General features: G+C 45.8%; 1 protein-coding gene across 3 annotated transcripts in view; it reads right to left on the bottom strand.

The window, feature by feature from the left end:
• Positions 1–16,899, bottom strand: part of GOLGA1 (golgin A1) — a 205,792-nt gene that overhangs the window by 70,785 nt on the left and 118,108 nt on the right. For 2 of the 3 annotated variants that reach the window (XM_082262615.1, XM_082262616.1), the window contains 2 exons: positions 11,863–11,988; positions 6,118–6,207 (listed from right to left, as the gene is read on the bottom strand). In XM_082262615.1, the coding sequence (XP_082118741.1) occupies positions 6,118–6,207; positions 11,863–11,988 (216 nt within the window). The remainder of the gene's footprint in view (positions 1–6,117; positions 6,208–11,862; positions 11,989–16,899) is intronic. The other variant, XM_082262617.1, reaches the window with a different exon arrangement.

Here is a 16,899-nt window from a genome sequence, read left to right as displayed (position 1 = left end):
AATGAGCTTAAGAGAAAAGGATTTTACGGTAAGTCAAAAATCCAATTTTCTCTGTCGCTCATTGACAGACGCAGACTTCTTGATTAATATCAGTAGGGACGTCCCAAAGCAGTGCCACAAATGAGGGGTGGGATAACAGAAATAAAAATCCTATCCAGAAGGCCCAACCAGAGCCAACCAGAAACATCAAGGACTCATCGAACAAAAGGATGAGACCCAACTGAAAAAACCAAACCCCTGAGGTAGACCAACGGTCCCCTCAAACAGCGGCCTGCAGAACCTTGCGGCCAAAAGAGGCATCCGCCGATGCCAGCACATCAACTTTATAGAATTTTGTAAAGGTATGAACCGACGACCAGGTAGCCGCCTTTCACACCTGATGCACCGACGCCTGATGGCGGAAGGCCCAGGAAGCACTAAGAGCCCGAGTAGAGTGCGCGTTAACAGGGAACGGAGGAACCGACCCTTAATAGAATAAGCCTGCACCACCGTCTGTCTGATCCATCTGGAGATAGTCGCTGCAGATGTAGGCAACCCCTTTCTAGGGCCATCCGTGATCACAAAAAGGGAATCAGCCTTACGAAAAGAGTCAGTAGTAGCCAAGTACACCCTGATCGCTCGACCCACATCCAAGGAGTGTAACGCAAACTCCTGAGGATGACTGGGCTTAGGACACAGGGAAGGTAACACAATATCCTCATTCAAATGAAACTCTGAAACCACCTTAGGAAGGATGGATGGATTCGGACGAAGAACCACCTTATCCCTATGAACCACCAGATATGGGGAACGACAGGACAATGCGGCCAGTTCCGACACCCTGCGTGCAGAAGTGATAGCCACCAAAAAGGCCACCTTCTGGGACAAGGTAAGCAAGGGAATCTCCCTAATATTTTCAAAGGGAGGTTTCTGGAGAACCGACAACACCAAATTAAGATCCCAGGGCGGCAAGGGCGCGCGCACCGGAGGAGCCAGGTGCCGCACCCCCTGGATGAAATTCCTCACCAAAGAATGAGTAGCCAGTGGCCTCTGGAAGAAGATTGCCAATGCTGAGACCTGACCCTTGATAGTGCTCAAGGCCAGCTTCTGCTCAACCCCCCGTTGCAGAAAGGCCAATATCCGAGCCACCGAGTAGGAACGTGGAGGAAACCCAAGGGATTCACACCAAGCGATCTAAGACTTCCATGTGCGATGATGGACCTTTCTGGAAGTCGCTTTAATCAGAGTAGGGATAACTGAAGCAGACAAGCCCCTGTCCTTCAGCACCTGGCTCTTAACAGCCAAGCCGTCAAAGCCAGTGATCGTAAAGTAGGATGGACGATCGGTCCCTGAGACAGCGGCTCTTCCCTGAGAGGAAGTCGCCAAGGAGCGTCTGCGACCAGCCTGACCAAGATGGCATATTAGGCCCGATGAGGTCAATCCGGAGTCACAAGGATGACTGGAATTCCCTCCACTTCTATCCTGCGAAAAAGTTTCGGTGACAACTTGAGAGGAGGAAAGGCATACAGCAGCTGGTACTGCCCCCACAGAGTATTCAGTGCGTCTGCGGCGTCCGCCAGAGGAGCGCGGGCGCGGGCTACAACCCTCTGCACCTTTCTGTTGAGCCGAGATGCCAACAGATCCACGTCCGGGGTGCGCCAATGAAGGCACAACTGGTGAAACACCTCTGTCTGAAGAGGCCATTCCCCTTGATCCAAGGTCTGACGGCTGAGAAAGTCAGTCTGCCAATTTTCCATACCCAGAACGTGAACTACAGACAGAGCCGGAACGAATTGTTCCGCCCAAAACATGGCCGCTAGAACACTCTTGGTGTCCCCTTGATGGTTGACATAGGCCACGGCCATGGCATTGTCCGACTGAATCCGAACCAAGCAGCCCTGAAGATGCCTGGTCCGGTGAACCAGGCAAAACCTGATCGCTTTCAGTACCATATATCGATAACCTGGATATTTTCGGAGAAAAGGGCTTCCCCTGACTGAGCATCGGAGACCGAGGCCCCCCAAACAGAAACTACCTGGTCCGCTCGCTCAGCCGGATCCGATTGTCTAGGAAATCGGAATTCCAGTTCCATTTGGGAAGAATCTCCTTTTGGAGAGTCCGCGTATGACACTGAGCCTGAGGAGACTCTGCACAAAAGAAGAGGTCGTCCTGGTAGCCCAGGACCGATATGCCCCGCTGCTGCAACAAAGCCAGGACTGGGGCCGGAATTTTGGTGAAGACCCGGAAAGCAGAGGCGAGACCAAAGGGTAACGCCACAAACTGATAATGGTCCGCTCCCACCGCAAAGCGCAGATACCGCTGGTGTCCTGCGTAAATGGGAACGTGAAGATAGGCACCCTCTATGGGCGCCATTTACATCCAGTGCTGCACTGCCCCCAACAGAGCCATTAGGCGATTCGGGGACAGTCGCATATTGGAAGGGAAGGACCGCACCGGTAGAAACGATCGCAACTCGATCTTGTGTTCCGACCGTGTGACCTCGTGAACCCATTTGTCTTGAATACTGTAGAGCCACGGGTCCGGGAACCTTCAGGCTGAAGCGGTCTTATCCTCAGGTCTGGAAGGACCGGATTTTTGCTTACCAGACCAGGGTCTCTTGAAACCCCCCAGGGGGGCTTTGGAGGACTTTGCCTTATCGCCCGCCCTGGAGGAGCGAAAAAACTTCTTGTGAGCTGTAAAGGAAGGTCCCTGTCTACGACGAGGTTCCTTACCTTTATTAGCCTGTGGTAGAAAGGTGCTCTTGCCCCCAGTGAGATCCTTAATAATCTCATCCAAGGTCGCACCAAACAGGCGATCCCCCTGAAAAGGGAGATCAGTCAAGGCTTTTTTGGAAGCCTGATCCGCCGACCAGCACTTTAACCATAGCATGCGCTGGAGGACCACCGCCGAGGTTGACACACGTCCCAGCAATGGGGCAGCGTCCAGTGCGGCGTCACAAACAAATTGTAGCCCCTGCACTATTTGCTCCAGCAACTCCAGCACGGCAGGAGGGAGACTTCTCCCCTCCAGGTCATGGCGTAATAGCTTGGCCAATTCCGTCAATGTGTTTGAAACCAGCGCAATGGTAAACACTGGCCTTAAGGCCGACCCTGCCAGGGAGAATATGGAACGGGACACAGATTCCGCCCTACAGTCAACTGGATCCCGAAAGGACGGGGAATCCTCCACCGGGATAACCGTGGCCTTATTTAGTCTGGAAACTGGCGGATCCACCGCAGGAGGGACTCTTCAAACGGGTAGCGCCTAGCAATCCATTTAGGCATCCCAGGGGGTCGTTTTGGATGGCCCCACTCATCTTTAATAATATCATCAAAGCATTTGGGAAAGGGAAACACCTTTTCCACCTTGGAGGGCTTGCGAGTGCCAAAGGCAACTTCCGTCTGAACTGCCTCCACTGGTGCAACCTCCAGTTTTAGGGTCTCCTGGACTGACATAATCAGTGCGTCCACCAGTGCCTTGTCCTGCGCTATGGCAGAGGCAGGAAGATCATCCTCACTGTCAGAGGAGCGCGGGACATCAACACTAAAGGAGGAACCTGCGGCAGTAGCGACCGGCTCAGGATCAGAGTCTGAGGTATCGGACGAGACAGGGGTGGGCGGGGGTCGTTTTATAGCCCCCCGTCCCTGACAGGCCACCTCCACCCGGGACACAAATGACTCCAGGACCGCTGAAAGCGAATCAATGGTGAGTGGAGAATCGGAGGGCCCTGCGGCCACCTCGAGGGGATCAGATGGGGACTCATGTGCAGCAGGGTCCATGGCAATGCCAGGGAAACCTGTCAGCAAAAAATGACAAAATGAAAAATAAAAACTTTTTTTTTTTTTTTTAAAAGAATCCCCCAGCACTAAAGCGCCCCCAGTGGTCACGTGCTCGAGACCCCCGCAGAGAGAGAGAAGAGAGACCCCCAAAAGGCTCACCACTTGATGCACCAGAGTTCAAACCAGGACTGCTCTCAGCGCTGTCTGACAGGAAGTCTTTTGTGGAGTGATTTTCCCGGGTCTAGGGAGGGGCCACGCCCTTGGCGATCACTACAGCTGCTCAGCTCTCAAGCAGGACGAGCTGGGTGTACCAAGATGGCCGCCTCCATGCAGAGCACATGTATGCTACAACAAAATGGCGGCCCCGCGCGGTCCGTGGAAAAATGGCGGCCCCGTGCGGTCCGCAGCCAAAAAGGGGACCCCTGCGTGCCTACCCACGGATCGATCGGTGGATGGACCTGAAGGCACAGGTAGTAACCCCCCCCGCACGATCGTTTAGGGCAACACCGGCGGCGCACCCCACCGCCCCCATATGCGGTCTGTAACCCAGATTGAAGGAGGGGGCAGATAGGTGGGGGGTGCATAACAGGACAGAGGGGAACCCGGGATCATGAGGGTCCGACCATCCCAGGGAGGGGCCCGCGTCCACCCCAAAACCCGTCAGGGGGAGAGGGGGAACATTCTACTCACCATACCGGAACAGGCGGGCGCCAACTCCTGACAGAACCCCTCTCCACCGAGGTGGGGGGGCTGTCGACCAACACAGACGCCGCGACTCAGATTCAGACTGGTCGTAGGCGACCTGGCGAGACGTTTAACTCGCGGGGCCAGTCCCCATCCAGGGGGACTATGTCGCGGCCGACCCAGCGCGGAGCTAGGGCCTGCACGCGCTCGTAGGCCGGCTGGGGTGACCACCGGATCTCAACATCCAGCCCGTCGCCCAGATCCAGCATAATTGCTTGAAGATCTCACAGGAACAAACTGGAGAAAAAGAGCTAACTAAAAAAGATTTATCTCAAAAAAGTGTGCCAGGACCAGAGATCCCAGCAAGAAACTTAGGTCCTTACTCCTGACTAGGCAGAAAAAAACTGACATCCTGTAGCAGGGAGAGAGAGGATATACCCCCTGGGACTACCCATAAGGTGTGGCCAGAACTTTTTTCCTGCCTAGTGTTCTACTCCTGTAGGGGGCAGTATATCTCTACTGATATTAATCAAGAAGTCTGCGTCTGTCAATGAGCGACAGAGAAAATTATTTTATTGGGAATTGATGTGATAGACCAACACAAAGTGGCACATATTTGTGAGTTATGCCCCGTACACACGTACCGATTGTCGGCCGTAAATATTCGGCCGACGACCGATCGACCGATTGTAGGCTTGATGCTTCCGACACCCGACCGCGCACTTTTGGCCGAAAAGAATCTGTCGTGCAAGCATTAAAATTTTTGTTGGCCAACACCAGAACGGCCGATTGTTCGCCAGTCAGTACAGAATTCGGCCGACAATCAGCAGATTTGCAAGACTGGGCATGCTCAGAAAAGAAAAAACACACGGAAAGTTGACCATCACATGACATCACTTCTGCAGTCGGCTGTTGTTGGCCGACAAAATTTATGTGCAGTCTTTTGCAGTTTTCAACAGACACGACAGCCCTGGACAAAAGACATTCTTTCTTTGTGTTACTTTTGGCTTGGCTCGCATCTCCTCTATGGGTCAACATTAAGGGGTCGGGTCTCTCTGCCCCCTACCTTCCACCCACCCTTTTCCTTGTATCCACGTCATTGCTATCCCCGGCAATTAAGGGTCCAGGTTTTTTCAAGGTACATTTTGCTCATGCTTTAAAGTCATATTTATTGAAATTAGAGACTTGTTGGGCATTCAATATAGGACCATTGATATATGCCCTTTTGTTTGCTTTTTTGCTTTTTTTGTCTTGTTATTCTCATTTCTTCTCTTTTGTAAATTTAGAAATGTTCACTCTCGAGAAATGTCTATCAAACTCCTGAAGAAGCTATTATGAAGATGGCGAAACATGTAGAGTTGACATAATCTAGTGCTTTCTTGTGCTTTTACCATTTTAAAGTTTTGTTTGTCATGTCCTTAGTCCTTTATGTACAATAAAATGTGATTTTTATGAGAATCCAAATTTTTCTCCATCATTTGCACCTTTAAAGTCCCAATTTGCCCCTCCTATTGTATTTCCCAATAAAATACAATTATGTTTCTGGTTTAACCATGACAAAATGTGGAAAATGTCAAGGGGGTATGAATACTTTTTTAAAGGCACTGTAGTTCCGTTTAGTTTACATGTAAAAACTTAAAATATACACGCAATATCACGCAGTACAACATCTCACCTGCTGCTGAAGCTCTTCCTTCTCTTTCTGAGTTTCCTCCAGTTCCTTGGCTATTGCCACACTTAGAACTTGACTGCTGCTTAACTCCTCCTACAAAAACAACATTTAGAACTTGCATACAGGCATTACTTCAAACGTCCCTCTTTTGGAAGCACATTCCATATTATTTTAAGCAAATCTTTGGGTTACTCTTTACTCCACAATTGTTAAGCCTTTACACATCATGTGTTAATTTGAATACATTTACAATTTAGCCACTGTGGTTAAATTGTTCTAGACCTCATATACAATGCTACTTCTAAATTATTTTCAAATGCAATCAAAGGAAACTAAAAAAACACATTTAGGAAATTTGTGTTCGGAGACCTTCTTCGCTGATGTTTGCCATTGTAAGCATTCATAAATGCATAAAAACGTGATTTATGACTGACCCCTAACCTTCCTTTCTTGGAGTACATCACAGGACACAGGAGAGTTCCTTCTTAGACTATTGGGCTATTGCTCCACCTCAAGGAGATTGGACACTGACAAAATAGTAATGCATTAACACCTAGCATAACTCCTCTCACTCCTAGCACTGCCTTGCTTTGTCAGCAAGCAAGATCAGAGTGAAACCTAAGGGGAGGGACCTAGGTCCTGTGATATACTACAGGAAGGGATTTTTTGACTTGTTTGTAAAATACCAGTTTTCTTTAATCATACATCACAGGACACAGGAGAGTAATTTCTTAACTACTGGGGCTTCAAAGGAAAAGGGGGAGCTCCCCTGCCTTTCCGTTTGAATGCTTATGTAACGATTTGCCTAATCCATCTAGCAGTTGTGTACCAGCCTGTACCTTTGGAGAGTCTTCAGGTTAATAATAGGACTTCTTATCATTGTATTATTTTGTATATATTTGATATGACTTCTCAACTGTTTCTGGAATCCAAAATAACACCACAATCTCTAGAAAAGATATTCCTATTAAAATTATGCATGTCTGTTGAATGGTGACAAGCTATGATTTGTTAAATTACCCATAGGCATGTCTGCATTTGCACGTGAGCACTGGAAGGGGGAGGTAGAACGGAGCCGCTTTGATTCAAGGCAATTTAATTTTTTATTTATTTTATTTAAATGCTTTTTTTTTTTTTAATTTTATTTAAACTGTGCCTTTCATTTTTTTTATTAACTTTATTGCAATCAGAAGACATGATGTCCATGACAGTTCTGCTTTATGGAGTCTTGTCTTTAGACCCCATTTCTCTCCTCTGGACTCTAAAGCATCTGATCAAATGGAGATTGGTTTGATCAGATGTTTTCACAAGCAATTAATAGCTTGTAAACATCAAACTTTAACCGGAAGTGATGAAATCCATGTCCTTTACGGTTTCTGACATCACACAGTGGGAGAAACAACATCAGTTCTTCTCTATATGTCTGGAAAAGCTGATGCCGCCAGTCATATCCTTATTAGGCTCCCCAATGGGAAGGGAAAGCCCAGTAAAGGCACCAATGGGAGGGGGGAAAAGCGGCTGTATGGCCACTCAGATTTAATTTATTCGGTGGAGAATCATCAGCTTAGGTGGTTAAGGAAGTTCCAGGCAACCTCAGTTCTTTTTCAGAGTATAGCATTTATTGGATCCCATAAACAGGTCCAGACAGTCAAACCACCACAGTGTAATTATAGTTGACAAGTTACAGCAAAGTAATGCAGGCACCACTAGAACTCTAAATTTCAAAAAGCTAACTTCAACAAGTTAAACTTCTTGGTTTGTGATACTAATTGGGACAAAATGTGTCTCAAACGTAGTCCTAAAAAGCAAACAAATGAGAAAAAAAATGAACTTCAAAAAGCACAAAAGAACAAACAGATCAGCTGATTGGTTCTCCACATGTGCAGAGTCTACGGAACTCTTCCCCTCCTCTTCAGGAAGCATTTATGCTGTAAAGGAGAGAATCAAATATGAAAAGCTGAGGAAGCCTGCTTGTGCCCCATGTGATCTGAGACCTCTTACATGGCATACATTTTGCCATAAAGCCTGAGAACTCCCCTTTAGATAAACAGGAGTAGGAAGAGGGTGCACCAGAAGGAGCTAGAGTTTCATCTGAAGAGGGAAGCAATTCAGACTGGAGATAGTGGCCAGACCTATCAGAAACAGAGCCATCAGGGGTGATGCTACAGACCCCTCTCCTCCTTGATCCAGTAGCTCAATGTGAGCTGGCAGGACCCATTCTGCTTATGCTTGTGATCTGACATATGTAGTGAGGGTTAACCACAAGGCGTTCTCCACATGTGCAGAGTCTACGGAACTCTTCCCCTCCTCTTCAGGAAGCATTTATGCTGTAAAGGAGAGAATCAAATATGAAAAGCTGAGGAAGCCTGCTTGTGCCCCATGTGATCTGAGACCTCTTACATGGCATACATTTTGCCATAAAGCCTGAGAACTCCCCTTTAGATAAACAGGAGTAGGAAGAGGGTGCACCAGAAGGAGCTAGAGTTTCATCTGAAGAGGGAAGCAATTCAGACTGGAGATAGTGGCCAGACCTATCAGAAACAGAGCCATCAGGGGTGATGCTACAGACCCCTCTCCTCCTTGATCCAGTAGCTCAATGTGAGCTGGCAGGACCCATTCTGCTTATGCTTGTGATCTGACATATGTAGTGAGGGTTAACCACAAGGCGGTTTCAAGACCTGCAATGCAGAGCAAAAAGGGTTATGCCTTCTGTGACCAGTCACTGTAAGCAATGGAAGCCCAGAACATCCAAGGATTGCTGTGTTGTATGAATGTGTGGATAAACTGGCATGCCAAATCTCCATGAGACAGAGGCCACGCAGTGGCAGAGGAGGCCACAAGCAGTGCAGAAGCGCAGGACACAGGGGAAAATGGTGCTCCACTGCTACTGAACATAGAGGTCACAGCCCAGAGCTCCATATTAACCTCACAGGGACTGGGGTGGACAGACTTGTGGTCCCATCAGCTAAGGAAGCGATTCTAGGAACTAAGTCCCATCCAGGTTTTTTCCATCCTTGCCCACTAAAGGATCTTTAGGTACAAGCTTCCACAGACAGCACTATCGAATAGTTGCCCTACATGCAACAGATCTAGTGCCTGGAGAAACATTAAAGGCTAGCCCACATCATCTTCCAGGTGGGGTCTGAGTAAAACCCTTAATGTGCAGCCAAAGAGTCAATCAATTCAGAAAAATGCAAGGTGAGAGCTGCAGTTGATATGTGAACTTGCTGAAAGAGTCTTGATGCCAAAAATAACAAAAGAAAACATAAAATAAAGGGAAAAGGTTTTCTTCTCTGCGAGCAGAGAGAAGATGTCTGTTCACCTAAGGACACTATCAAAAACACTGTGGCGTGCTGTGAGTGAGAGGGGTTATACCAGGGCTCTCCATACAGCTTTTTTTATTTACCTGTGCACAAATCACCTGAAGGTAGCTGCATAATCGATGGCACAAGACTAAGATCCTGTGTCCTGTAGACCAAGATCCTATGTCCTATAATGTATGTTTAAGAAATTGTAATTTCTTTTTAACTTTTTTGTTAAAACCGTATTTAAACCAACCCCCCCCCCCCCCAACAAAATTGTTAAAAATGTGCCCCTTGCAGTGTTATGCCATATTGTGCTAGTATGCACCACACACTAGCACATTATGGCAGACTTGCTTGTGAAATTAAGCCCTCCAGCACTGTTCTGGTAATGTTTCCCCCTGGTGCAGACACTATCATTGCCTGGTCTTCCAGGTTCTGTCTCTTCAGCCATGATGATGACACTCTAGTGCATGTGCACGGGAGTCACATCACCGTGGCACAGCAAGGGTGCCGTAAATGTGACCTGAGCTGCGTGTGCATGGTTCAGATTACATTACTGCTGACACGCTGGAAGAGGCATTTATAACAGGAGACACCACTAGGGTCTCTTGTGTTATAAAAAGCCTGCTTGTCAGCGTTTTCTATAAAATTGTCTTGAATACCATTTTAAGTGGACTTTTTCTGCAGCTTCACAAGTCTGGATGAATACATTTGACAACTCACAATGTACATAAATGGTATACATTTTCTTCTTTTTTCAGAAAAGCTTTACCTTTTATTATTTCAGACGGCCGCTCCGCTGCTTTAGTCCGCTGCGGGACTTTTTTTTTTTTTTTTCCACGGAGCGGGGATGACATTTCTGTCATCCGCTCCGTGTGCCCGCATATCATCCCATCCGTTTGCGGATGATATGCGGACATAATGTAAGTATATGGTATTGTGGATGTCAGCGGATGACACCGCTGGCATCCGATTTTCCTTCCTTTCCGTTTTTTACACGGATGAAAAAATAGGGTTCTGCTCCGTTCCAAAAAACAGAACAGAACTGAAAGGAGGAAAATCGGATGTCAGTGGATGGTATTCCGCTGACATCTGCAATGCCATTCCCTTACATTATGTCCGCAAATCATCCGCAAAAAAATAGAATGATTTGCGGACAAGCGGAGCGGCCGTGTGAAAGAGCCCTTATTTGTTAAAAAAAAAATAAACAAACATATAATACTTACCTGCTCTGTACAGTTGGTTTTGGATCCTCCTCTTCTTGGGTCCCTCTTCGGCTGTCCTGGCCCCTCCCTCCCTCCTGTTGAGTTCCCCCACAGCGAGCAGCTTGCTATGCGAGCACCTGAGCTGAGTCACAGCTCCTGGTGTCCATTCAGACATGGATCTGCTACCTGCCCCCCCCCCTCTCTTGATTGGAGGAATGATTTTGATTGACAGCAGCAGGAGCCAATCGTGCTGCGCTGCTGTCTCAGCCCTGGGGCAGCTTAAAAACTCCTGCAACATCGCTGGACGGGCTCAGATAAGTGTTAGGGGGGCTGAAGGGGGCTGCTGCACACAGAAGGTTTTTTATCCTAATGCATAAAATGCATTAGGATAAAAAAAAAGCTTCTGCCTTTACAATCCCTTTAAGCTACAGTCAATAACTAGGTTCAGATGATGTCATCAGTCTTCTGCATGCAGGAGAAAGCAGTTCCTCAGTCTCTTCTCCAACCATGATAAGACTGCAACATTGCAATTTTGTAGTAAGATGAGAGGCTGCAAGAGGGGCTGATCTGCGTCAGACATTTGGGAACACAGTCAAGAACTACAGAGACACTATGATTTACATGTCTTGAAGCTGGCATTACACTGTAGGAAGTAGAAAATGACCCTGGGCGATGCCTGAACGAAGATAGTGGCAGGTTTCTGGAGAGAAAAGCAGCATGCTATGTGTCTGTGACACTTCCAGGTATTTATTAACTAATCAGATCTAACTGATTGCTGTTAGAGGTAATAAATACACTGACACATTACTTTGCTTGCTGCACTTTACATAAAAACTCTATCTGATGACAGGTGCATTTTAATTACACATAAAACTTCTTTCCCTTTGGGTTTTTTGAATGCTCAGGATAGCCCAGAGGTATAACCCCTGCTTAAAGAAAGCTGATCACGAAGTAAATGTGAACTCAAAGGAATGCTACTTTGACTAACACCCAGGCTTCTACCTGCAGTTCTTTAGATGTCTGTTAGGCAATTAACTAACAGGATAAAAAATGCATTAGGTGTGTAGACATTCACAATAGCTTTGGGTGTTTCTTAATTGTTAAGTGTACTACCCAATGTTGGCCATTTTTGAAACTTTTCAAGAACCCAAACTACATAAGCAATCTATAATTTGCTATCGCTGGAAGGAAAATGTGTACTGATCACTGGGTGTGCAACATTCTTGCAATTTCATTACCTCCTTCAGCAGCTCCTGCGGTCCTTCATCACCAGAGAAACTTCCTTTAGATGTTTTTTCCAACATGTTGATTTTCTCTTGAAATTGCGTGATTAATAAGTCCTTTTCTTCAATTTCAACCCCCACCTGGTGTATTGTTGACAAAACATCTATATGTTTAGCTTATGAGTTTCATACATAGTTAAATGCAAGAAAGTATTACATAATTAGGCTCCATGTACACGGGACGTTGTAAATGGCCGTTTAGGAGCAGTTGGGCGTTTTTTTCAGAAGCCCCTGAACCCACCTCCATGTTATCTTATCTGTCCATGTACACAGGGTCGTTTACAGTCAGTTGAGTTCAGGGACATTTTTTGGAATGCAATTATTTGCATTCGAACGTGTGTTTCCTGGCGTTTCAAACGCAAAAATGCGGCCGAACGTGACCGAACGCAATGACCCGTGTTTGGCGCTCGCGTTTTTCCATTTTAAAGGGGAATGTATTTTTTTACCTCTAGGAACGGTTTTAAATGCAAACGCCCGCTAAACGCGGGTGCAAATGCGACACAACGAACGCTTTAAACGTCCTAAAAAAAAAAAATTCCAGCATTCAAGGGACTTTTAACAACGTCCCGTGTACATGGAGCCTTACAGTTAATGCAGGTCAATTACATATGATTAAAAGACCTTTAATGTGTACTTTGATTCAGAGACTAAATTATCTTATAAAAAATCTAAACACCATAAAAACATCTTTGTTTTTTAATCTCGTAATGCCTGGCCAGGTAACCATTGCCAAGGCATTTGCCTGCTAATATGGCGGATCTACGAGGACTACAGATGCTGAATGCCCAGTTTTTTTTAGCCCTCTGGCAGGGAATCTCAAACCAGGACAGGGATGCTAGATTTCTACATTAGAGTTTAGTGAGTGTAAGAGTGTGCAAAAGCGTTTTTGATTCTTGCATTTTTCCCAGTAGCCAGCTGGTGTCAGCAAATTTCCTGTAGGCTTCTATGTAAATGACCAGTAATTCTGGCTTCTTAAAGTGGTGGTTACCCTAAAAAAAAAAAAAAAAAAAAAATGTTCCTGTTCCTTTAAAGCATGATCAGTAGAAGAGTGCTGTTGCATGGTCATATGTCCCTTTTTTTCATCTAAAATACCTGGTTGATCCTGCCAGTTCCTGTGTCCCCCTCTGGGCTGACCACGGTAATCATGGCTGCAAAGTCCTGATACCGTGGTCAGTTTATTTGCCTTTGTCATCCTGCAGTATCTCTTCCTCTCCTCCTCCCTCCCTGCCTGTCAGCTCCAGTCTGTGTCTGCAGAGCCGATCTCCTCTGAGCCCTTTCCCCTCTCCTCCTGCCTCTATTTCAATGCATTACAAAACACAATGGGCTCTTTCACACGGAGCAAACCGTATTGCGATCCCCTCCGGCACTTTTTTTTTTTTTTATTCACGGACACGGACGACTTGCGTCATCCGCTCTGTAAGTCCGCATATCATCCCATCCGTTTGCGGGTGATATACGGACATAATGTAAGTCTATACGCATTGCGGATGCCAGAGGATGACACCGCTGACATCCGATTTTGCATCTGTTCCGTTTTTTAAATGGAACAAAAATAGGGTTCTGTTCCGTTCCAAAAAACGGAACAGAACTGAAAGGACGAAAATCGGATGTCAGCGGATGACCATCCGTTGACATCCGCAATCCCATAGACATTCATTATGTTCGTATATCACCCGCAAACGGATGGGGTGATTTACGGACATACGGAACGTCCGTGTGAAAGAGCCCAATGACTTGTGTCTTCTCTGTTTTAGCAAGATATTCAGTGCAGTATGTCAGTTTTTTTTTTTTAGTTTTTTCCACAACTCCTCTGTGTGGTCACATGATCTGCCTCTGCTGGCTGGCATCACTGGGGAATCTCAGCCCCTCCTACTGCTGTTCAAAGATCGAGGAAGCAGTGCAGAGGGAGATCATGTGAATGCACAGAGGCGCTGTGAAAAAGGTATTTAGGTTTATAATTTAAAAGAAACACACACGCTGCAGTTTATATCATGCAAAAACAGAGATAATACAACTAATTGTGTTAGGTCTTATGACTTTACAACCACTCTAGGAGCATTTGCAATGAGCAGAACTGCATTGGTTGAGAAACATGCAGGAACAACCTCAAGATTTGGAGAGATATAAACTTACTTGGCCCTGATCAGGGATCTACTGTAGAAACCCTCTCTAATTCACAGAATAATTCTTCTTTAAAACTGAACTCTAGACAGATCTATGAACCGCCAACTACGCAGTCATGTATTTTTTTAAAATATCATCTAATGTATTTTTACAACACAAGTAGTGTTGGCACTTAAATGTTACTTGGTATCAGCCTATATGGTATGCCCTATACAGCATTATCCAGACAGAGATGGATGGACAGTATTTGGAACCATACAGTATATATACACGCACTGACAACATTCTAATAGGAAGAGACAGCAAATAGATAACCTCAGTCTGTTGCTGCTTCTTTACTATTCAATCCCACATTGGGATGAGGCAGTGAGCTAGCTTTATTGCTTAAAGCTGATCTCCAGGTTTAAGTGAACTTAAAATAGTTAGTTTGGACCAAACTAACCAAACAAACTATTTACTTCACTAACCGATGCAACTATGCATGGTATATACTGTACATATGTAGCATCAGCTGCATACAGTGTTGTCAGCCCGACTCAACTTTGTTTGCTGGAAGAAGGATGAGAACTTCCCATTCTGCTGCCAGAACACAACTGTTGCCACATACAGTTTAGACTCAGTTCACATTACCGCGACTTGTCAGGCGATTTGTCAGCCTGACAAGTCACGCTCCCTCGCGGTTCATTGACCGCTACAGGACCCGTTCTAATAGGAGCGACACAAGTCGCTCCGACTTAGAAAAAGGGTCCTGCACTATTTCGGGGCAACCTCTGAGCGACTTGCATTAACTTCCATTATGTGAAGTCCATGCAAGTCGCTCCGAAGTCGTGGTGCATGGGAATGCACAAGTCGCCCCCGAAGTAGTAAAGAGTCGTGTCGCCCCAGTGTGAACCGACTCTTATACAGCACGCACAGTTGCTGCATCTGCTAGTAAAGTAAATAGTTTGTTTGGACCAGCTTGGTCCAAATAAACTATTTATACTTTACTATAACTTGGAAATCATCTTCAAAAGCCATCAAAACCCTTATTGAAAAACCTGTGAATTTGCTACTCCCTACTACCCATAATAAAAGTTAACTTTTTGTCCAAAAAACCCTTCTGACATTTTTAAATAATTCCTCATCATCTGTGCTACCGCACAACACACAAGCATTTGGTACATGAAGTATATTGTTAATTTTTAATAGCATTTTGGTATTTATGCCCTACAAAAATCCCACCAGAGCATTCTTTGCACATACTATTTAGCGAACAGGGATTTCCACATATTCCCATGTGATACAGCAATTCTTTCTATATAGCACAGCAATAGGGAGATTGTATAGAAAAAAGGGTAGGAATGTGTGTCCTGTACTGTATGCAAAGAAGTTGATTTTACTAGTAAGTCAAAAATCCAATTTTTTTAGCCATACAGTACAGGACACAGGATCTTTAGTCCCATTTCACACTTTTGCGACTTGTCCTGTGACTTGGGACTGCAAAGTCACATGACAAGTCGTACTCCATGATTTCCAATGAGTACTGTATCTGTGCGACTTCAAGTCGCGGCTACTTCAAAGTAGTGCCTGCACTACTTTGATCTGACTTTGATGCGTTCTGAGGCCCACAGCCCTCAGGATTACACAGGCATTGCTTCAAATTCAGTAAAAATAGAGTAACAAAAACCGAGGCAAAATCGCTAGACTTTTAGGTCGCACAGGTGTGAAAGGTGCCTTAGTCTTTAACCGTGGGACGTGATGTACAGAAGCAGTTTAATTAAGGGGTAAGCAACACAGCAAACAAATGTCAACAAGAAGAACGGGTCAAGTAAAGCGTGAAGAATTCAGAAAACAGCATGCAGCACTTTTTTCCTAAAACTGGCATCAGAAGAGGCCTAAAGATCTACCTGGTAAAACAAACGTGTGAACAGAAGGCAGTCTTGCAAATTTGAGAAACAGATGTCTGATACTGAAAAGAACATGGATGGCTAACAGAGGCAGAGTGTGCCTTAACAGGGAAAGGAGAAACTCTATCCTTTGAGCCATAGACTCCAATAATGACTTCTCTAATCCACCTAGCAGTAGCGGAGCGAGAGCACCATGTTCAGACAGTGAAGATACATTTCCTTGGGATGATGTAGAGCGGGACAATGTCAGGACAAAGGAGGAGATCATCTTAGGGGCAAGAGAGATTTTAGGCCTTAAACAACTTTGTCCTTGTTTAACAATGGAAAAGGCTTTCCAGGATCAGGCGACTAGCTCAAAGTCTCTCCGCACAAAGGTGAAAATATATCCATAACATCTAATCCTGGGAGTTACTAAGTTAACAAATCAAAAACAAAGCCTGAGAAATCATATGGAGAAAATAATATGCACCAGTACAAAACTCAGAGGAATGTTCACAAATGCCAGGAGCCTAGTCAATAAAATAGAGGAACTAGAGCTGATGTTACTCGAGAAGGACGTGGACTTCATGGGAATAGCAGAAACTTGGTTTGACCGCTCACATGATTGCATGGCAAACATCCAGGGGTATTCCTTCTATTGGAGGGACAGGGAGGGTAGAAGAAGGGGAGGGGTGTGTCTATATATCAGGAATGATTCACGGATAGAAGAGAGGAATGACATCAGTGATGGGGCAAGGGGGGAGGTGGAGTCCATATGGGTAGAACTCCAAAGGGTAGAAGGGTAGAAGTAAGCAGAAATGAATATTGGGTGTATGGTTACAGGCCCCTTAACCTGAAGGAAGAGGTGGGGTTGGATCACCTTTCACAATTAGAAATGGCAGTGAATCAGGGAAATGTTGTTGTGTTGGGGGACTGCAACTATCCAGATATTGACTGGGCAGAAGGGACAGCTCTGTCATTAAAGCCCTGCCATTCCTTAAAT

Source organism: Pelophylax lessonae (assembly GCF_965119305.1).
Source record: "Pelophylax lessonae genome assembly, chromosome: 7".
NCBI lineage: Eukaryota > Metazoa > Chordata > Amphibia > Anura > Ranidae > Pelophylax > Pelophylax lessonae.
The sequence above is the reverse complement of the archived record's forward strand: the minus strand, read 5'-3'. Positions and strand labels throughout refer to the sequence as shown.